The 22,117-nt window shown below is 62.8% G+C and overlaps 1 protein-coding gene across 4 annotated transcripts; it reads right to left on the bottom strand.

The window, feature by feature from the left end:
* Nucleotides 1-21: 21 nt before the first annotated feature.
* SNED1 (sushi, nidogen and EGF like domains 1) lies at nt 22-21,760 on the bottom strand. Of its 4 annotated transcripts, XM_065639946.1 has the most exons (33): nt 21,387-21,760; nt 18,341-18,628; nt 17,590-17,730; nt 16,733-16,895; nt 15,720-15,845; nt 15,482-15,595; nt 14,593-14,706; nt 14,203-14,316; nt 13,953-14,069; nt 13,544-13,669; nt 13,158-13,262; nt 12,604-12,717; nt 12,365-12,481; nt 11,764-11,880; nt 11,568-11,684; nt 11,224-11,337; nt 10,968-11,141; nt 10,661-10,774; nt 9,655-9,768; nt 9,143-9,256; nt 8,945-9,058; nt 8,022-8,318; nt 6,754-6,937; nt 6,552-6,664; nt 5,742-6,020; nt 5,182-5,326; nt 4,816-4,898; nt 3,914-4,000; nt 3,602-3,718; nt 3,047-3,134; nt 2,338-2,421; nt 2,086-2,123; nt 22-1,739 (listed from the first exon to the last, which is right to left on the bottom strand). In XM_065639946.1, the coding sequence occupies exons 1-32, from the start codon at nt 21,588-21,590 to the stop codon at nt 2,087-2,089; spliced, it is 4,335 nt and encodes a 1,444-aa protein (XP_065496018.1). In that variant the 5' UTR covers nt 21,591-21,760; the 3' UTR covers nt 22-1,739; nt 2,086. The 4 variants fall into 4 exon arrangements, with proteins under 4 accessions (XP_065496018.1, XP_065496016.1, XP_065496017.1 ...); XM_065639944.1 differs by lacking the exon at nt 3,047-3,134 and having other exon boundaries at nt 21,387-21,667; XM_065639945.1 differs by lacking the exon at nt 8,022-8,318 and having other exon boundaries at nt 21,387-21,667.
* Nucleotides 21,761-22,117: the final 357 nt, after the last annotated feature.

The raw sequence follows: 22,117 nt of genomic DNA, 5'->3' as shown, positions 1-22,117 counted from the left end.
AATAACTAATTTATTTCCAAGGCGAGGTTAAAACCTTCCGGCTGTGTTACATATTGTGCTGGCCCCGCTGCCCTTCGCTGTTGGGACAGGCCCTGGGGCAGCACTGGCAGGGCTGGAACCGCACTGCCCCTGGCAGGGCCGCCTGCACCTTTGCAGCCCGTGTTGGCGCTGGTCTCGTGGCTGACAAGGCAGGGGTACACGGCCCCAAAACCTCCCCTGCCTTGCGGATAGTTTTCCCCTTTCTCTGCTCTTCCAGACAAGGGCTGGCTTCTCCTGCCCTAGGGCAGGACTCCTGTGCAGGCAGCGGAGCTGGAGCAGGATCAGGCAGCCTTGGAGGAAAGCGAGGCATGTCCAACTCTGATTCTCCTCCGGGAGGAGAGTTAGAGCCCGTGCAGGAGGGGAGCATCGTGCTGGCCGGCTGGTTGGGGCTTTACACTGTCCCTGCTGCTTCCCAGGCTGCTCTCAGGAGGGAGAGGGTGGTGCCAGGAGTGCTGAAACTCCCGAGCCTCTTCTGCTCCGAGAGCATCTTCCAGGCTGCAGCTTCATACATGCAGCTGAACAAAGAGTGCCCTGCGATGCTCATGGGAGGGGAGGGCTGCCCTGCCCCACTGCCCCCCACGCTGCTGGGGAAATAACACTCTATACCATAACTACGATATATCTCTGGTATGTATTAATTTATAATATACACTGTGTACGTTAATACACAAATCTATGTTTAACTAGTGTTGTCATACAAACTCATAAAAACTAGGAACGTTTCTAAGCTACACTTTTTCCTTGCCTGCCCTGCTGCAGCTGGTGGGACAGCCACTGCGTGCTGGTCTTCTCCTCCACAAACACCGCGGCACCACCTGCCCGGTGCCAGCGGGTGCCACAGGGAAGGCAAACGCTGCGAGCAGCTTTGCGGGGATGGTACACGGCTTGCTTCACCACCAAGCCAGTGCTGTGGCTTGGAGGCAATTAGTGCCAGAACAAGTATGGTGTTAACTCCTCGGCTGACAAACTTCCCCCTACGAGTCACTTTTAAAATTCTTTCTAGGTGCTCTATTGCTTTCTGAGCTGGAAATTTGGTTTAAACCAGGGATTGTTTACAAAGCAAAGAAAAAAAGACAGGCAGTGGAAGCTGCCTCAGTTGCCCCTGCTAGAGCAGAGGAGACAGGGATGCGTGTCCACTGCTCGCCTTGCTGCTCAGGGGAGTTGCTCACCATTTCTAACTTGTCTACATAGGGAAGGTCTCCTCTAACCACATTTTTGTGGGCCATGTTTCAGGTGATAGCTAAGGCGTTCTGGTCTGCTTTAGGCTGTTTTATTTGGGGGTTACAGGTAATTTCTACCCTTGGATTACAAAATCGGGTTGGTGCAGATGCTGTTGGCAGGGACTGGGCTCAGCCTCAGCCGTGCCCGAGCAGAGCTGGGGCCCATCGCTTGTGCGGAGTGGCTGGGGGGGCGACAGGCACCAGCTGCTGCGGTTCACGGGCTCTCAGCTCCTCGGGGGCAGAGAGGCGGCTGCAGTAAGGCAAGCCCGAGCGAAGGCAGTGCTGGTGCGGTGGAGGGAGGGGAGCGCTGCTTGGCATGCCCGTCTGGCTGTGTGTCCCTAGCGGGCTGGACAAAAGAGAGGGGCTGATGCCAGGCAGGAAGGTTCCCCTGTTGTGTTCAACCCAGTGAGCAGATCAGATCTTCCCGGTGTTTCAAAAGCCCTTAGACGTGGAAAGACGAAGCTTCTACTGCTCTGAATCCTGTGAAGGAGCAGGAGAAGAATGAGCTGGTGTGCAGAGTCCCCCGGAAGCCCTGCAGCTGCCTCTTCCCACCCTGTGTCCCTTACAGGGCTGGCCCTTTCTGCGCAGGGATCTCTGTTTCGTGGAGCTGCAGAGCACTCCCATCTCCTCCTGCACCCCAGCCACAACCAGGAGCCCTCAGCCACATGCCCGAGCGGGACCAGCACAGCAGCAGTGGAGCCCTCAGCCCCTTGCTGTGGCAGTGGGAGCCTGGGCTGCACTCTGGCCTCAGCCCTTCTGCCCAACTCCCTGCGCAGGGGCGTGCGCGGCTGCAGGCAGGAGCTGAGGGCCTGGAGCAGATACTTACTCTATGGCTTCCTCAGTGTGTGACTGCTGCTTGGTTTTCTGAAAGAGAAGGGAGGAAAGTGCTCTCAGTCCTGCAGGGAGGGCATGTCGAGCTGGCATCTGAGCCTTGCTCACACACTCCTCCCGCTCTGTTCTCCCAGCCCACCCCCAGCCTGGGCACGCTCGGGTGTGCCGGGTGACTCCGGCCGCCTGTATCCTGCTGCCCCAGGCCACTGGAAGGCTGGCGCGCTCAGCATCCTGCTGCTAGCTGTACCTGCTGGTTGTTTTCTTGGAACCGGTGCTCTCACAGCTCTCCTTGTAGCAGATGTCCTGCTGTACCTTGTAGACTCTTCTGTACCTGCACATGCAGCAGAGGGCAGAGTTGTAGGGAATAACAGGGACAGATCTGCTTTATGAGTGCAAGGGGGCGGCTGGGGACCTCCCCAGTTTCCTTCCAGGCTGCAGTTGCCAGCCTTGGGAGAAGTGAGGCTGAACCTGCTATGCCTGAGGGCTGACCCCCACTGCCAGGCCCTTGTGCCTCCATCGCAGGAAGGCTGGGGAGGGTGGGGGCCAAAGCGGAGCTCCCCCCGTGCCCCAGTATTGCAGCAGGGTTGGTCGCAGCCCTCTGCTTGCACATGGCAAGGTAGGGAGGAGCTGGGCTGGCAGGCAGCAGGCAGGGGATCCGCTACTATTTGGGGGTCACACACATCAAATCCAACCTCGCTGCTACGTAGGTAGGTAACACCACTACAGGGCTGTCATCTCGGCAGGACCCTGCCCTGAAATGCAGCTGGCGGGGCAGCTCTAGGGGCTCGAGGGCACACAAGGCTGCCCAGCCTGCACTGGGGAGGGGGCAGCTGCCACCCTGGGTCTGAGACGGCCTCACACTCGCTCTCCCTTCTCTGGAGCCGAGCTGTGGGGACACAATCCCCAGCTCCGAGCACAAGAGGAAGGGGGGAGTACAACCCGCAGGCAGTACTCACAGGTAGTGGCAGGTGCCTCCTTCCCGCACAGGGAATGACTTGGTTTCCGAGTACAGCCGCGTGCATGAGTGTGGCACCTTCTTGCAGGCTGCTTGGGGAACAGGAGAGGGAGCTATCAACGAGCCCTGACTGCCTGTGCCCCATGGCAGGGGGCCAGCGAGCCCCCCCCAGGTTTTTCCTCTGCTGTCCTGGAGGTCTGGGCTCTACAGAGCTGACCCACCACCAGCTCCCAGCCCCACGGGGCCCAAGTAACTACGTGGGCAGGGCAGGAGCCTGGCTTGCCAGGTGGGGGCAGAGGGCTGGGCCCGGAGCAGGGAGCAGACCTGTGCTCCCAGATCTGCCCAAACTGGAAAAAGCAAAGCCCAGCCCCTCCCTCTGTTGACACAGCTCAGCCCTCTCTAGGAAGCCTGTGCATGACGGGAGGAGCTGGGTACTGACAGGGTGCGCTTGGTGACCCGCACCCTGGGAGCCCTGCGGCTGGGACAGCTGCCGAGCTGGGCGCACGCGTCCCCTGGCAGGAGGAGCTCGGCCGTCCGGCAGCAGCGCAGCACTCACCCAGCTCACAGAGCCGGCCCTTGAAGCCCGGCCGGCAGTCACAGCGGTAGGACTCGGCATCCCTGGCGCAGGCGCCGCCGTTCCTGCAGGGGTTCGTGGAGCAGTTCTGCCCCTCACCTGCAACACACATACAGCCCTCAGACCCCAGGGCTGCTGCACAGCCCGTCCCACCTCCTCAGCAATCCCCAGGGATTGGGCAGCCGGGGGGGATGCCATGCCCCTTGTTTGCCTTCCAGCAGGGCAGCAAGGACAGCCAGCTGCTGCCACATGCCCTGCCCGTCCCCACTGCTCCTGTGCTTCCCCCAGACTTACTCTTGCTCTTTGCCTCGCTCAGCTGCAGTGCCAGACTGCCCTGGCTGGACACCTGCGCGTTCTCCAGCTTCACTGGAGCCTCTGGGTCTGGGCAACGAGAGGGTCAAGTGTCACCGTCAGTGGGGGCCAGACCCAAAGGCAGCCCCTCTGATGGGATCCAGCCTGCCCACAGCATCAGGGGGGTGCGTCAGGCCTGAGGCAGCAGTTTAGCCCTTCCCAGTTGGCACCCCTAGAATTAGGGCAACTGCTTCTGCCTTCCTGGAGGGCTGTGGGACATGGAGCCCTGGGGAAGCAGCGGCAGAGTAGAGCAGAGTGTGAACCCAGGGCTGCCATCAGGTGTGCCTGCCCCCTTCCCCACCCCATGTCATGGGGCTCCCAGGCCTGGTAGGATGTCTTTGGGCTGGGATTTGTATACTTGGTTTGGCAGGGGTGGCAAATGGGTGGCTGGCCAGCCCTGGGTTAGTGGGGGGCTTGTCATCCAGATGCCCTCCTCAAGCATGAGGCTGTGCTTGGCAGGGGGGGCTCAGGCTGCTGGGCAGGCAGGGGCTGCACTGGGAGTGGGGGGTGCAGGGGCTGCACTGGGAGTGGGGGGTGCAGGGGCTGCACTGGGAGTGGGGGGTGCAGGGTTGCTGCCTGGGCTCCTGCTGTGGCTGGCAGGGACAGCAGCCAGCCCGTGCCACAGCCCCCTCCGGGTTCCTCGATGGCTGCACATCACCCCACGCCCCAGGCAGGTGTCTAGCAAGCAGGACAGATGTTTGTCTGCCCATTGAGAGGGCTCTGCCCTTCTCTATGGCTCCCCCAGCCCTACAGCAGCCTGCCCAGCTGCCACCCTGTCCTGAGGGGAGGTACAGAAGACAGCACTGGGTGACAGGAGGAGGCCAGAAAGGCAACAGAGCACTTACCTGTCTTCACAGTGATGGATTTGCCCAACGCAGTGCTGAACCTGGCGCTGATCCTCTTTCTGCCGTCCACCAGCTCAGTGAACCTGCGACAGGAGAGCCATGAGGGTACGGGGCACTGCAGGCCCCCCAGCCCGCAGCTGCCCCGCGCTGGGGCCAGAGGAGCCCTCGCTGGCAGCATCAAGCTCAGCGCGAGTCCCGTGGGCTCAGCTGCTGACAAGGGCTGCCTGGCTCAGGGCCCAGGGGTAGGGGCAAGAGGCTTGAGCCTGTGCGCACCCAGACATGGGAGCTGGGAAAAAGGGCTTTGCTCAACACGAGGCTTGGGCTGAGCACTGGTAAAAGAGCCGGGAGTCCAGGAACAGTGCCTACCTGGGGGCTGGCGAGGGCTCCTCAGCTGTGTCGTGATCTGCTAGCAAGCGGAGCTCTGGCAGGAAAGCTGGGGGCAGCCTGTTGCGCAGGACCCGGGGGTGTCCGGCTTGGCTCCACCATCTCTCCGGAGCCCCATCCCTCTGCACTGCAGCCCAAAGGGTTCGGCTTAGTGGGAGTCGGGCTGCGAGTCAGCACAGCAACCCCGCTCCCAGCCAGTCCCCTCAGTCCCGAGCTGCCATTTAAGGCTGTGGGGGGACACATGCACGCTCTTCGCACATCTGGGCTGCAAGTGCCAGTCCTGGTGAAGCATCACCGAGCTGTGAGTCTGCAGCTGACCTCTGCTCATGGAGGCAGCACCCTGCAACCCCCCCACCTCCCTTTGCACGAGTCCTGTCCCCAGAGCTGCAGGCACCCAGTCCCGGAGCGCAAGACCACACGGGCTTGTTACTCCACAGGTCAACCAGTTTCCTACTGCATGACCTGCGTCCCCATTAGCCCATTCCCTGCCTCATGCTGCAGCAACCCAGCAGCACCCCCGCCCCAGTGAGCCAGCCACTCACAGGTGGTGACATAGAGGTGCATGGGCTCGCTGTGCACTTGGCCTTGCTCCGTGTTCTGCACAGCTGTCACAGACAGGCGGTACCGCTGCCCGGGGAGCAGGTCCCGCACTGTGTAGGACACAAGCTTCCCATTGGGCACATAGCGGCTCTTCACACTCTGAGCAGTGGTGACATTGATGATGTACCCCTCCGTGGCACCAGTGGGTGGCTGCTCCCATGCCATGGACACCGAGGTGGCGGTGACACGGGAAGCAGTGAGGTTTTTGGGGGGTAGAGGCCCTGGGGGAGGCAGGAGGAGGGGAGAAAAGAGGTCAGCACTGGTACCCCTGAATGGCAACCACCCTACTTGCTCACACCCCACTTCGTAAGCATGCCAGGGCCCCAGCTTGCCTGGCCGTGCCCCAGTGAGGCCTCAGCCATGCACAGCACTGGGAGATGCTCAGCACTGGGAGATGCTCAGCACTGGGGCCCACCAAGGCGGGCAGAGCCTCACTGCACCCTGGCACTCAGGTCTGGCCCTCCCGCTCCGGCTGCCATACAGCAGGGACTGAATCAGGCCCATGCAGGCTCCCCATGGGGCTGAGCTCATGTTTGTCTTGGGTAGTGAACGACATCTGGCAGGGGAGGACGTGCTGCTGCCTTGCCTGCCCTTCCTGAGGCCTGCCTGCACGTCTCCTGCCCGCCGTGCTGGCCAGACAGGCTGACGGCTTTCACACCTTCCCCTCCCTGCAGCTTTCCCGCTGGCCACCGGCCGCCCTGCGCTGGCCGAGCCCCAGGGCCCCTGGGGGTGGCCAAGACAACCCCACTCACTCGTCCACACGTGGAAGGGGGCTGTGGCCAAACTCTCCGAGGGGTGGTCTTCTGTCCCCTGGCCACTCAGCGTCGTGACATGGACAATGTACCTCTCTCCTGGCTGCAGGTCCCTGTGGAGGAGGGAGGCAGGGTGGGAAGGGGTGAGCTGGGCAGCCAGGGAGGGCCCGCTGGCTGGGCGCTCGCCTGCAGTCCCACTCACAGGAAGGTGTACTTGGCCACGCTGCTGTTCAGCTCCACGGTGCGGTCTGCCAGATCCCCTGGCTGGCGGATGGAGACACGCACCCTACTGACGGTGGAGTGCTTGAGCCGGTGGAGAGCCCATTGCACCGTGATGGCGCTGGCTGTCACATTCGTGATCTCAAAGCCTTCCACCGGACGCGGTCCTGGCCGGAGCAAGCAGAGAGGACTGCGGTCAGCCACGGGTCGCCCTGTCCCTTTTCCGCACCCTTGCGGGTGTCCTGCCTGCCCTTCTGGATTGCTTCCCCGGCCGGCACCCGCGCCCGTGGGCAGGCGGGAGGCACAAACACCTGCCCGCCCACAGGACCCTGTGCCACCCATGGTGCTTCTCTGGCCCCAGCCCCTAGAACAGCTCCGAACGGGACACAGTACCTGAGGCTGGCACTAAGCCTGCTGCACACTCGAGGCAGCCATCCCGAGCCCAGTTCTCGCTGCCCTCAGCTCGAGGCCTCCCAAGACACTGGGCTGGGGGCGCAGACCCCTGCCGTGCCCAGCACCATGCCTGCCTTCTCCTCCCTTGGGCTTCCCCTCCACTCCGTCTCAGCCCGATGTGGGGGGATGTGGCTCACGGGCTTTCCCACCGCCATCCCCCTCTCATTAGAGGGCAGCTTTTCAAGGTCTAACCGTCCTCAGTTCGCACTTGATTTCTTCACCTGCCTGCCCTAGAAGGCGTGACTGCAGCTACCCCACCTGCCCATGCCATCACTGTGCCCCTGTCCCTCCGCCCGCAGAGCAGAGGTCCCCGCCAGCCTCTGCCCTCCCTGGCGCATCCCCACGCCAGGCCTGGTGGGATGGCAGGGCAGCTCGCTCACGGAGCTTTGTTATTGCTGGCAGAGATCACCCAGCCCTGCTGCCCAGCTGGCGTGGGGGCTTCTCCAGCTCAGCCGCCAGCCCTGGGGACCCGCGCTGCCGTGGGCACACAAGTGAGGAGTAACCTGATGAACAGGATCCAGGAGCGGTCCCCACTGCCAGCTCCCAGAGCAGGGGCCCAGTGAGCCGCGGGGCATTCTGTCCCCTTTTACTCACAGCAAAGAGAACAGCAATTCTCTGTGCCAAGCGCTTTCCAGTGGTCCCTGGCTGGATTTTAGGATCTGCACCACCACACCTGCCAGGGGTCGGCACCGGCGTGGGCTGGGACTGGAGCCAGTGGCAGGGAGGAGGTGGCACAAGCCCTGGCACCAGTGTGGCCACGCGTGCTCACTACCGCAATCCCCCGGGGACGCTACTCACTAGTGCGCGTGGTGAGCATGATGGGCCTGCTGATATCATTCTTGTTGTTCACGTTGCGTTTGACTGAAAAGACAGAAATATTGTAGGCTCTGCCGGAGGCTAGTGCCCGCAATTGGTGGGCAGAACGACTTCGGTCCACAAAATCTGTCCTGCGGTAAGAGCCGTCGAGGGATACGTACGTCACGGCGTAGCCGTCAATGAGTTGCCTGGCGGCTGCGTCCTCAGGTGGGTGCCAAGAAATCAACACACCAGTGTCCTCCACCCTTTCCACCTTTAATGAGGTTGGTGGCAGCAATTCTTCAGGGTGTGGGCAAAAGCAAAGGGGAGAGGTAACGCCATGAATCTTTAGAGAACACACCCCGGGAGCAAGAGGCAGAGTGGCAGCAACGGAGGATGGGGCCCTGGCCCTCCCCTCAGCGCGCCTGGCTGAGCCCTGCAGGCACCAGCCACCACCGGCCCGGCAGGCGCAGGAACCAGGGCGCCGGGAGGGCTCCCGGCCACCGCCACCTGGCAGCACCCACGGCCGAGCACTTGCCCCCACCTGCCAGGGCTAAGGCACCGGTGAGATGGGCCGAGGGGCCCCACGGAGGCTGGTGCCAGCAGCGAGAGGCTTCCCTCACACACCTCAGCCTCCCTTCCCAAGTTGCACCCGAGGGATTGCCGTCACCGTAGGAGGCCAGGGAAGCCTGTCCCCAGCGTCCTCGTGCCGAGCCCCGTGCCCGCAGCAGTGGCTCAGCACGCCAGCACCTGCCCACAGCAGCACTGGGGCCTGGGCTGCCCCTGCAGAGGTGAGGCCCCTGCCCTGCCCGCCTGAGGAGAGCTGATGGTCCCGCATGGCGTCGAGCCCCTCACAGGCGGTGGCCACCGCCTGGCCAGCGTCGAGCCCCGCGTCACGTCCTGGTGCCGCTGCTGAGGGCCTTTACCTTTCTCGCAGCTCTTGCCTGTGTAGCTGACTTTGCAGGTGCAGCTGTGGGTGCCATTGCTGGGCAGGCAGTAGCCTCTGCTCCCGCAGGGGCTGGAGAAGCACGGGTCGCTGGCTGTGGAGAGGTGCCGGCCGCCAGCGTTAGCGCTGCTGGCCGGCCAAGGCGCTGCCCCGCGCTGAGCCGCCCCGCGCGCCTCACCTGTCTCACAGTGGTAGCCGAAGAAACCCTCAGGGCACACGCAAAGGTAGGAGCCTCTGTAGCTCTCGCACTCCCCTCCGTTTCGGCAAGGGCCAGACTCACAGGCATCCACCTCTGGGGGCAGGAGCAGGCCAGCGGTGAGCAGGCACTCCTGGCAAGCCCAGCTAGCGCCCACGGGCCAGCTACAACCACCCCTGAAGGGGCAGCAGGACGGACAGGCAGCCCGAGGCTTGGCACAGCTGGGCTGGACCCAGGATTCCACCCAAGCACCACAGCAGCCACATCCGCTGGGAGGGGGCGGACAGTTTCAAAAGGGGATCCATCACTGGCAGGCACCTTGTTCCTTGTGTCCTCCCCACCCAGGAGCAGTTTCAGCTCTACCCAAAAAACCGCAGGCAAGGAGGCAGCGAGTGCCCAGCTGATGGCTTGAGATCAAGGTGCCCAAAACAGTGACCAGCATCCCAGCACCCACAGTCCAGCCTTCCACCGCCCTGGGAAGAGTGAGTCCCTACCTGTCTCGCACTGGGTCCCCACAAAGCCCTCAGGACAGAAGCAAGCAAAGGACCCAGGGAGGTCCTGGCAGGTCCCACCGTTCTTACAGGGCTCTGACTGGCACTCGTCGACATCTGGGGAGCAGCAGAAGAGGCATTGGCTCAGCACAGCAACAGGCTCAACGGCAAGGGACGGAGGGTTCGGAGAGGCAGCGCTCCTCCCGCAGGGCGCACTCTCCCCAGGTCACTCGCTACCCCCAAGTCCAGCAGCCAGGAACAGTCCCACCCCTGAGGCTGTCGGGGCCCCCCGCCCCACACCTGCCCCTGCATGGGGCTGCAGCAGGAGCTGGGCACAGGGACGTGCCTGCGGGCACACAGCGGGCAGCGCGGGGCCGTGCCAACAGGTCCCCCGCAGTGGGCATCCCACCTTCTCCCACCACCATCCCCTGCCAGGCGCTGGGCTCCCACCTGCCAGAGTCCCGCCAGCCACCGTGCTGCCCAGCACCCCCTTCAGCCATAACCGTGCGCATACATAGAAGCGGAAGCTCAGCGCAGCCAAAAACATGCAACCTCAAACCGCTTTTTCCCCCTCCACTTGGCCAATAACTTTGGAGCCGAGCAGAGCACCTCACACCCAGATCCTGAGATCTGGTGCTTCTCTGCACAGGCTTAACACGCATCAGGAGAAGTCATTGCCCCGCCAGTGATGGGGATGCCCACTCAGCATCCATCAGCAGGGGGGCACAAGTGGTGCACGTGCCCCTGAGCCCTGCCTGCTCCTCTGCCTGACCGGGAGCGCCATCTGGCAAGTCCCACAGCTGATCAGGGGCACTAGGAGAGGAGCCCTCACTGCAGGCTGATCCGAGCACACCGGCAGGAGACCGAAGCCAGCGCACACAACTGAGGGCAGCCCAGCTTCTGGCTGCAGGGTTTGCATGTGCTGTCGTTCCCTGGGAGCCAGAGGGTGAGAAGGGTTTGTGACAGCCACCCACTGCAGCCCTAGGGCATAACCGGCACAGTCTCTTACCCAACTCGCAGCGCTGGCCAGTGTAACCCGGCTCACACAGGCACAGGAATTCAGCGACACGGTCCTTGCACTGGCCGCCGTTCAGGCAGGGCTGGGAACGGCACTCATCAATCTCTGCAGGCATTTTGGGCAGACGAGAGACACGACAAGAGATGTGAGCACCGGGCTGGGGTCTCTGGGTGTCTCTGACTACAGATGCGGGCAGGGGAGGACTGGAGTACATGTCCTGGGGTCACCAAGACACGGTTATGACCGCAGCCTACTGGGACGGCACCCCAGGGTTCCACCACTCTCCAGCGCTCCTCACCATCGCATTCGGGGGGGTCGCTCCAGACACCTGGCAAGCTGCAGACGCGGGGGTGGTTGTGTTGACTGAGGGTGTAGCCCAGCTCACACTGGTATTCAGCCAGCGAGCCCACCTTGGTGGAGTTGAAGGAGGCCTGGGCGTGCTTCACCTCGCTGGGGATGCCACAGTCGACCTCTGAGGAGAGATGGGGGAGTGAGTGGGGTTCCACAGAGGCACCCCAACCCCCTGGCTGGCAGGGGCAGCGCAAGGTCCTTACCAGACTGGCAGTGCTTCCCTATATAGCCCAAGGGGCACGTGCATGTGTAGCCCCTGCCAAGGTCTTCACAGGTAGCGCCATTCTCACAGGGGCTAGGGAAGCACGGGGAGGGCACTGGAAGAGCAGAGCAAAGAGCATCTGCTGCGGAGCTGGCAGAGCCCAGAAACCAGAGCCATCTCCTCCAGCAGGGTGTGAGGAAGAGTCAAAGCACTTCCAATTAGAGGGAAGGGGGCTCAAAGCAAGCAGCGAGGCTCACGTACTGCCGCTACGGCTGTCAGCTCTGCCGGCAGCCCCAACACCAACCCAGGCAGCCCCCAGCACCAGCACACCCCACTCACACGTACCGATCTCGCAGTGCCGGCCAGCGTAGCCCGGGGCACAGTCGCACTTGTACTTGCCGATGTAGTGGAAGCAGGTGCCCCCGTTCTGGCAGGGCCCTGAGGCGCAGGGGTCCGGCTTACCTGGGGGCATAGGGCAGGCGGGGGCTGAGCAGAGAGAGGATGACTGCTGCCTCTCCTCCCGGGAGGGCAGAGCTCATACCAATCTCGCAGTGCTTGCCGGTGAAGCGGTAGGGGCAGCTGCAGTGGTACTCGCCATCCGCCTCCTGGCAGGTGCCCCCGTTGCGACAGGGCCCTGAACTGCAGAATTGTGGCTTGGCTGCAGAGAGACCACCAAGAGCGGAGGTCACCCACTGCTGCCACCACCAAGAGAGCCGCCGCCTCCCACCAGCACCCCGATAAACCCCTCACTGCATGCAGGAAAGCCGAGCGCACTGTGGCTCAGCCCTGGGCTCAGCGACACTGCGAAACAACACCCCTGCAGACTAGTGCCAGGGCCTCAGGCACACAATGCCGGGGAATTGGTGGCTGCTTCTGAGGCCAAAAGCTCAGGCACATTAAAAAACCTCCAACACTGATGGGTTTGCGTGCGAAACACGAGAACTGGATCAGCTGCTGCGACTGTCAGGGGCCGTGAAGGGAGCAGTGCAATCCTCCCTCCACCCTGTGGGATGGGGATGGGATGATCTGCACCCACTTCCAGCTGCAGCTCAGCAAGCAGTTGCTCATCTCCCACAAGGGTCCAAGCTCTTCTCCCACCCCCTGCCAGGTACCAGGGCCAGCCGGGAGCTCTGTCTGGGTACCTTTCTCACAGTGTTTGCCAAAGAAGCCTCGAGGACACTCGCAGGAGTACGAGTCATCGTGAACCTCGCAGGACCCCCCATTCAGGCAGGGCTCCGAGTCACAGGGTGATGGCATCGCTGCAAAGCCAAACACAGGGCATCACCAAGGATGTACGATCAGGGGGGTGAGAGCTGTTCCCTGGCCCCCATCACGTGTCCTTCCCCAGGGCTGGTTCCGCATCCCCGCAGATGAGACCTACTGTGGTTGGTGCTGTAGTCGGTGTGGCAAACGCAGAGGTAGCTCCCACCGTACTCCATGCAGTACCCGCCGTCTGGGCACTGTGTGTTCATGTTGCACGGGGTGGTGGTGACTTCTGCAAACACACGGCCAGCGCCCGCCTCCGTCAGCCGGTGGCAGGAGGACACACAGCCTGGCCAGAAATGGGAGTCTTCTAACCTCACAGGGTCTGATGAGACGGGAGGGACCCTCTGTACTTCTCACCACAGACCATGCCAATGGTAATGGCCAGTCTGGATGCCCAGCAAGCTTTGGAGTGGGAGCACACGAAGGCTGTGGTTCCCTCCCCACCCAGGGGAGCCGGGCTGGGGCCAGGGGCTGGGAGAGGCATGGCTCAAGGAAGAGTGATGGAGATGGAAGTGTTGCCTCCTCACCAGGGAAAAAAATTTCCAGGCTCAAATTCAGTGCATGCCCTGGTACTGTGCTAGGCTCAGGCATGGGCAGGGTGTCTCCTGGCTTGCCAACAGCCTGCCTGCCAGAGGGAACAAACACGGTGAGCAAGAAGCCTTCGCCTACCGAATTCACAGAGGAGACCAAAAAACCCAGGCAGGCACTGGCAGATGGTGACGTTCCCCTCCAGACAACTGCCCCCGTTGCGACACTCACAACCCTCTGAGAACTCTGCAAAAGAGGAAACGAGAGCTTCCCAGGACCCCTCCTGCTTGCAGGGCTGGGACAGCCAAGCAGCCTTGCCAGATGCCACCCCTAGGAGGGACTCGGGTGGGTGGCAGCCATGAGCACCCCCAGACACCCAGGGACAGCCTCCCTCAGCAGAACAGACCCGCTGTTCAGTCCAGAAGCCCCTAACAGGCTCTCCGGGGTGGCTGCTTCTGCCTTTCAGGAGCGCAAGGTCTCTCCTAGAGATGAGAGACCCTACTGAAGAGACCCCCGCCAGTACTCACTGTCGCGACAGTCCTGCCCGCTATAGCCCTCCTGGCACTCGCAGACGTAGCCCTGCTCCGTCTCCAGGCAGTTTCCTGCGTTCTGGCAGGGCTGGGAGAGGCAGGCGCCGGACACGTGGGGCCCACCTGCGAGGGGGGGCACGTCTGAACCAGAGCCACCCCATCCTGGGGACCCTCTGTCCCAGGGGAGCCGTGGCAGAGCCGCAGCTTCACGCTGGAGCCTCCACCTTGGCTGAGCAGCCCCAACAGAAGGAGTTCCCTCCTGGCAGCACCGTGACCCCCCTGAACACGCTGCCCTTTGGCAGTGCCTACACTGGACACAGCCCCTTTTTAGCCATTCGCCCCTTCCTGGCCAGCTCCCCCAAAAGCTGCTCCCGCGCTGGGCAGGGTGAGGTGTGGCTTCACTCACCATACTGGCAGTTGTTGCCGTAATAACCCGGGGAGCAGGTACAGATGTAGCGGCCAGGGCGGATGTAGTTGCACGTCTGCCGGTTCCGGCAGCTCCGATCCTCGCAGGAAGACGAGTCTGGGTGGGAGAAAGCAAGGAAGCGAGTGATGAGCAGAGCCTGGCCCTGGGAAAGGGGTTGTGATGACCCCAGGAGCCCGGGGAGCACGGTCCCTGGCACAGGTCATGCAGGGGTGCAGGCAGGAACAGGCACCTGTCTGGCAGCGCTGTCCCACGAAGGGCTCCAGGCACACACAGGTGAAGTTATCAACCAGATCGACGCAGTGCCCACCGTTCAGGCACGGGCTGGACTCGCACTCGTTCACCTCTGCAAGGGGAGGCCGGGGAGGGGGGGTCAGGCCATGCGCAGGCGATGCCAGTTCCCCCGCTACCTCCCAGCCTAGATGACGCTTGGGAGGAGGAAGGCAACGGCCAGGAGAAAAAAAAACAAACAAACAAACACAAACAAACAAAATCAGTGCCACCACCAACACCAAGTGCTCCTCTCCCCAAAATATGGCTGGGGGTGAAGCAGGGCAGGAAGGCAGCTTGGCAAGACGTGAAGCGTTGCCATTTCCCTCCAGCACCAGTTCCTGCCACCCACCTGTCTGGCACTCCGTCCCTGTGTACCCCGGCTGGCACAAGCACGTTGCCGTCCCGTTTGCTGCCTGGCACCTCCCACCATTCTGGCACTCCCTGCCCTCACATGGCGACTCTTCTGCAGGACAGCGAAAGAAAGAGAGAAGGAGGGGATCAACCCAGGCGCGGGACTGGCACATGGCATCTTCTGCACACACAGTGACGCTGGGGCCAGGCAAAGAGTACAGTTCAGAGCCACCAACGCAGCAACTGTGTCCCTGGCCACGGCTCTTCTCAAAACCCTTCCTTGGGCAGCTCAGCCCTTTCAACCCCCTGCACCTCTCGGACACCAGCATGCCGTGCTGGGCGTTTCTCCCTCCCTTCCCCAAAAGTCAACTCCCTGCTCACCTTCTCCACCAGCGCAGAGGCTCACCGAGAGCCAAATGCTTTGGCAGCACTTCCACCAGTGAGCAGAGGCCAGTGGCAGTGGAAACCGGCCATCACGGTCCCTGCCAGGGACTGGGAGAGTCCCTGCTGGTTTCGCAAGGCTTGGGACCAGAGCATCCCCAGCAAAAGCAGGGCCTCCAAGGCTTCTGTTTAAGCGCTACCCGCCAGCTTTTCTCACTAAGGGAGCGGTGGCGGGGAGAGGCACTGGCGGCAGCGCTGAGCCGAGCCCCCGGTGGAGCAGGCTGCCAGCAGCCGGAAGGGCTCACAGCCAGAGCAAAGTTTCCTTTGCCTGCAGCAAGCTGAAATTCAAGCCGGCCGTCACCAACCGCTCAAGCCCAGCAGCTGCCACAGGGAGCCCTGGCCTTGAAGAGCCCCACCAAGAGCAGCTGTGCCCTCCAAGCCTGGAGTCCCCACTCTTCGAGTGCAGCAAAGAGCCAGCCCCACCGCGCCGGCAGCCCCGTGCTCACCGCTCTCGCAGTTGGTGCCTCTGAAGCCCGGCAGGCACCTGCAGCTGAAGCTGCCGGCACCGTTGAGGCAGGTGGCTCCGTTCTGACATGGGTGGGAGAGACACTCGTCCACATCTGAAACAGAGCCCCAGGTTGGGGCAGGAGCTCAGTGCAGGGATGGACAGACTGCCAGCAGTGATGCCAGCAGCGACACCTGCTCCCCAGGGCAAAGTGCTGAGAGTGTGAGGCTGGCACTCACCGATGTGGCACCTCTTCCCAGTGAAGCCAGCCAGGCAGGAGCAGGTGTAGGAGGGGTTCCCCGTGATGCAGTCCTCAATACACTTCCCCCCGTTCAGGCAGGGCCGCAGTGTCAGGCAGACAGAGGCTGTGGGACAGGCAGTGCCCCCCGTCAGCCCATGCCCCAGCAGGGCTCATCCCCCACCGCACCAGTGCCAAGCTCTGTGCCCGGCCCTCTGCCCGCCCGGCTCCCCGGGGTGCTCGGGGAGCCCATGGGGGCTGCCTGCCTCATGGCAGGGCAGGGTCTGCTCCTTGGGGGCTATCCTGGGACAGGGTGGGCAGTTTTATGCCTCCTGTACAAGGGGGAGAAGCTGCACAGGGTCAGCCCCACCAGCTGTGGGGACACAGATGTGCCCTTATTTATCACCCGGGGCAGAGGGAAAGTGGGACGGGAGAGCCTGTGCACAGCAAACCCACCGGTAACGCAAGACACACACAGATCACGGGTGGGAAAACACGGCTGGGGGGAGCGGGGACGAGGAACGCGAGGCCAGCGGCTCCGCGGGGACGCGTCAGGACCCACATGGTGGGGAGTGCAGCCCAGCCCTGGTGCCCCGGCCCCGCAGGGGAGGCTGCATCCAGCCTCCACATGGTTCGCCCCAGCCCCCCCGGACCGATGGAGCTGGACATCCCCCGAGGGTGCCAGCCCCTCTGCCCTGCCCTGCCTGTGCACCGTCACCTCTTCCCCAGGCTCCCTCATCCTTCCCCACAGGCTCTTTTTGTCTCAAAAGTCTTCCTCCCCTCCCCGTTTGCTCTCCCAGCCCCTTCCCAGCCCCGGGGCACCTGTGGGTGCCATCCTCAGCCACAGTAGGCACTGAGGACGTTCCCCCCACGGCTGTCTCCCCTCCCTCCCCAAGCCCTTTGAGCCGTCTCCTCCACCCCGCGGAGGTGGGGGTTGAGGCAGGGAAAGACGGGGCTGGAGAACAGTGTGGGGTTGGGTTGGGAGTTAAATAAACCTAACTGCTGTCCTCTTACTTGTATTGCTGCAGCCCCCCACTTGCACCTGGGCATCATCGATTCTGAACACCCAGCGCCCGGGGATACCCACATTTGTCGTCATCTCCACGTCAGCGATGTCATCGGTGCGGGATCCAGGGATGTTGAAGTAGCGCTTTCCATCACCAGCGTTAAAACCTGCCTGGGAGGACAAGGGCAAGGGGGTAAAGAGACATCACTAACACATGGGGGAAGGTGGCTGGAGCACGAGGGCTCATCTCTCCTGCCACTCAGCAGTGCTCGGACCAGCTGTCCCCTTCCGTGTGCCACCAGCCAGCGCTCAGCCCTGCCCACGTGCGGGGATGACAGCGGGCACAACGGGGGCAAAGCAGCCGCCCGGTCCCTCCCCTGGAATTCCAAACCCATCAGCTTCCTCTCCACCTGCAGCATTCTCCTGCCTGCTGCAGGCTGGCGGAAGGGAGCCAAGCGCAGATCAGCTGCCGGGAAATTCACACATCTGAATAGGTACTGGGGTTTTTGTGGGTGTTGGCTTTTTTTCACCCCTTGAACACAACAACGCACACAGGGATGAAACAAAAATACGAGTGAAGGCTGTGCTGGCTGTGGCAGCTGCTCCTTAAGGCTGAGGTTAGGAAGGAAAAGGGACTATGAGGCAGCAGCCAAGGCAAAGACCTCTGGTTTCAGGATAACAAAGCCCCCTGTATGGTCTCAGCTTTGGGAGCCAGAGTACACATGGATGTTTAAGAACTTTTTTTTTTTTTAAATTAAAAAAAAAAAAAAAGCTTTCCACCTCCAAAAAAACCCAAACGAGGAGCTGTGAGCTCACAAAGCGGATGTGCTACCTGGACACGCCAGGGGCTGCGTTCGCCGCTTACCTGTGCCGCAATGCCGCCGAGCCCAGCAAAGTCCCCCCCACTGCTGGCGTGCATACCCGTGGTCCAGGTGATGGACTCGTAGTTGAAGATGGTGAAGGACAGCTTGCCGTCCGTGATGAGGACAATCTGAAAAGTGTTTACCTGCAGCAGAGAGGGGAAGAAAGCGCTGAGCAGGCAGGAGAGGGACAGGTGAGCCAGCCAAAAACCAGTCAGAAAACAAAAAGATGCATTGAGAAAAGGGGTGTTTCTTTGAGGCCCAGTCCTCCACTGCTAGAAAAGGCAGCTGCATTTGATTATTTTAAGCCCAAGGTGTCATGATCCCCCCAGCCAGCAGAACAGCTCGCTTCTCCTCCCAGGGGAACTGGAAAAATCGTGGAGTAACGTGGTTATCAGGCCTCTGGAAAAAGGGCCCCGAACCCTGTCTGCAACCAGTGCCTCAGCACAGCCACATGCAGGCGAACACAGGCGAGCAAATGCCACCCTGCTGCTGCCTGAGAAGGGGGACGCCGGCAATTTGCAGCCCCCATGCAGCACAAAGGGGAGGGTTTGGTTTTGCCAAGCTGGCGCTGCTCTGTCATGACAAGGCATCGCGATAGAGCCGCTGGGGTCTGCTTAGCCCTGCTGATGGCTCCGTGCCACACACGGCAGGAGTGCCACCGCTGGGGAGGGCACCAGAGCTCCACTGGGATGCCCCTTTTTTTAAAAAAAAAAACAAACTACCCCTAAACTAACAGCTGCCCCTGCTACTCACTGGTGAAAACGAACTGCCCCCGAAAAAGGTCACTCGGTACCAGGTGGCAATGAAGACCCACTGTGCGGAAAACCCTGGAAACTCGGGGAAATACTGCACGATGTCCCTGCTCGCTCTCTCCAAGATGGGCTGCTCGGTGCTCTCCCGGTAATACACATCGCCCGCCCGCCGGTTATCCACGTCTGCCCAGAAAGCAGCCACCACGCGCCGGTCCTTGGAGATGGGGAAGGCCACCGGCGTGAACTGGGAGACCTCCTTCAGGAATGAGATGATCCCGTTGTTGTTCACCTGCGGAGAGGGACGGAAAGAAATTGGCAGCCACAGTTGATTCCTGCCGCCGGCAGGAATGTTCTAAAGGTGTTTTCCATTTCACCTTTCCCCTTCCCCCCCTTTCCACAAATATTGGAGCACTTCCCCTTCCTGCCCTTGGAAGTGGAGACATGCCCTGGCGCCCGCAGCCCCCGCCCCAGCCGCTCGCTCGAGCGCGGCTGCAGGGAGGCAGCGCCCGAACAAACCCAGCCCTGTTCTCCAGCGCGCTGGGCCAGGGGAAGGGGCAACAGCTGAGAAAACTGCAGCAGCCCCAGTGCTTTAAACAAACAGCGCCCGGCACGCTCGGCCGGCTCGTGCCAGTGCTCTTGGCGGGGCCAAGGGGCTGTTTCGCTCGCTCCCTGCTCGCTCACAGCCCGAGATGCTGCCTGCAGGGCTGGGGTCTAGGGCCGGGCATCGCTGCCACCCTCCTGGCATGGGGGTCGTGCCCGAGCCAGGCGGCTACCAGCACAGGAGCCTTGCCAGGCAGCAGCCCATCCGCTGGCATGCACGGCGCTCCAAGTGAGCTAACGAGCGGTCAAGCTAACGAGCTCCGGCCCCCAGCTGACCAAGTGCCACCACCCCATGCAAAGCCCCTGGTGCTGGCTGGGCACTGACAGGCTGCTCTCATTAAAGCAGGGGATGCCAGACACCCGACACAAGACACTGCCCTTCCCCAGCACTAATTAACTGGGGCAATTAGGGTCCAGGGATGACTGGCCCAAGGATGCATGGCGCAGACAGCTCTCAGCCCCGGGGAGGCAGCTGGAGACGGGATGGATGCCGCTGCCTGGAGTGCTGCCTCCTGGCTTGGGGACGCAGTGCGAGCACAGAAGGGGAAGAAAGCCCCTGCCTGCACTGCTGCCTGAGCAGGTGGCAACGGGGCAGGGATCAAATGCTCTTGTCCTCAGCCCCTAAACTGCCGAGAGGAGACTGCCAGCACCCTGCCACAGCGGCAAGCCCAGTGGAGCACAGGGCTCCCGGGCGCTCCATTCCCCTGCCCGCGGTGCTGCCTGCAAGCCACAGCAGCACAGGCCGGACGCTGGCAGCACCGGCCCAGCAAGCCCCTGGGCTGCACGGCGGGAAAGCAGGCTCACGGTGCAGGCAAGAGGCTGTCGAGCGGGGATCAGCCCTGGCACACAGCAGGCAGGGGCACCACGCTCACGTGCTGGTGAGGAGCCAGCATCCCACCAGCAGCCATGCCAAAACCAGCGTGCCTGTGCCCCGGCTGCCCGCGTGTCCAGGCTGAGGGTGGGGGACCAGGCTGTGACTGTGCAGCCCCTGGGGAGGCTCCCCAATCCCCAAGAAGAGTCCCCAGCCCCTCCATGTGAACCCGGGGCAGTCCTTGCTCTGGCTAAGGGGAAGAGGATTCCTGTTTCCCAAAGCCTCCGTAACCCCACAGTGTCCACAGAGGAACATTCTTCCCCTGATTAAAGCAAGATGGGAGAGAGCTGGAGCCAAGAAGGGCTTTTTTTGTTGTTGCTGGTTTTTGCAACGGAGGAGGGGGTAGTGGGAGGCAGCCCTCGAGGATGGAGGTTTCCAGGTGAGCCCGACCTCACACCAGCTCCCCCAGGACAGTGGCTCCCCAGGGAGGAGCAGCCCTGCCACAAGAACCCCTCTGCCAGGGGCAGGCAAGCTGGCCCTGCAGAATGAGGGGGTCTCGGTTCAGGGAATGGGCACGCACCATCCTCTGGCCCCGAAATCCCTCCAAGACCCAGAGCCGTGCTGCGGATCACAGACGGGACAGCCATCACATCACCTAGCTTCTCCCAGCCTGTTCTATCCTCCCACTGTGGCTCGAGCCCCCAGCCCAGGTCCCTCCCACCTGGTAGCAGGGCTGGTGCTTTTATCAGGAGAAAAAAAGCCACCATTGAGGACCAAGGACTTCCTGCACTTAGTTGAGATGGCAGGACAGTACACAAGCCCAGCTCTGAGACAATCCTCAGCCCACTCCTCTGGCAGCCAGGTCCAGCTCATCAGTCAGCCCAGAGCAAACCAGGGAGAAGGGACCAGGGTGCCAGAGGATCCACTGCGCCAGGTGGGAGCTGGCGTGAGGAGCACAGACCCACCCGAGGACACAACGCAGGTGGTCAGAGTCAGAGACACCCAAAAGGTTCCAGGGACAACCAGGCAACTTCGGGCTGCTCCTCTGCCTGATGGCCACAGCCACGGGTGACAACGATGGGCCAGGCGTGACTCGAAATCTCTGGCTGGGGAGCACATTGGTGGGGGTCCCAGCGGCCCAGCCACCCCCGTGGGCTCAGGGAGAAGAGCAGAAGCAGCAGGATGTGCCAAGCACCAACCCAGCCCGCGGCAACACAATCCAAAGGGCTCTCACCCACCAGCCATGCCCAGCTCCCTGCGCGGGCCAGTCTTGCGGAGCGTGGGGGTCGCAGGCTCCAGCCAGGGCTAAGTCCAGAGCTCCATCCAGCAGCCCCAGCATGGCAGGGCCAGGACCCTCACCAGGGCCAGGACCCGTCGCAGCACCCGAGGCAGCCCCAGCCCCACTGAGCCAGGGGTCCAGCACAACCCCAGAGCCTCAGCGCACGGCTACTCCGCTTGATGCTCCGAGTTAAATGGGGACCACCAAGAGCCCCTGTGGAAACCCAGCTGCACTCAGGTCCAGCCAAGCGGGACGCCAATTTAAAAATAAAACGACATAAAATAACGAAATAAAATGACGTAAAACGAAGTAAAATGAAACGGGAGGCCGCAGGGGAAGCTGCGTCCCGGTACTCACATAGAGGCCGGTGTGCCCCGCGCCGAAGAAGGGGAAGGGGATGGAGAGGGGCCGCAGCTCGGAGCCGCCGTCGTCCTGCTTCCGCGTGGCGGCGTCGCCCTGCGCGGGCCCGAAGGGGTAAAAATCCGCCAACGGCACCACGCCGCCCGCCCACAGCCACTCGCCCAGGGCCACCAAGACGGCCCAGCCCGCCAGGCCCTGCATGGCCGCGGGGATCCGCCGCTCGCCGCTCACGCCGGCACCGGCCACCGCAGCATGGCAGCGAGGCGGGGGAAGGGCGGCCGCCGACGGGCACGGCACTGGGAGATGGCGGCCGGAGCTCGGCGCCGCGGGCTCGGAACCCAGCGCCCGCCGCAGCGCGGAGCTCCGCGCCGAACCCCTTCACCTCGCAGCCCCGCCCCCCCCCGCGCCTGATTTGCATAGCCGGGGCGCGGCCAGCCAATGGGCGCTCGGCGCGCCGAACCTCTTCGCCTCGCAGCCCCGCCCCCCCCTGCGCCTGATTTGCGTAGCCGGGGCGCGGCCAGCCAATGGGCGCTCGGCGCACCGAGCGTGCGGCGCTGAGGGGCGGGGCATGCAAATGAAGCGGGGGAGGGGGCGGCAGGGGAGCCCCGCGCTGCGCCCGCTCCGCCCCGGGCCCCGCGCACGGAGCCCTCGCCGCGCCCTCGTCCCCCGCGGGGGAACAGTCGCCACCAGCCGAGGACACGCGTGGGTGCAGAGGCCCACTCCAGGGC

The sequence above is a fragment of the Caloenas nicobarica genome, chromosome 8 (assembly GCF_036013445.1).
Source record: "Caloenas nicobarica isolate bCalNic1 chromosome 8, bCalNic1.hap1, whole genome shotgun sequence".
Classification (NCBI taxonomy): domain Eukaryota; kingdom Metazoa; phylum Chordata; class Aves; order Columbiformes; family Columbidae; genus Caloenas; species Caloenas nicobarica.
The sequence above is the reverse complement of the archived record's forward strand: the minus strand, read 5'-3'. Positions and strand labels throughout refer to the sequence as shown.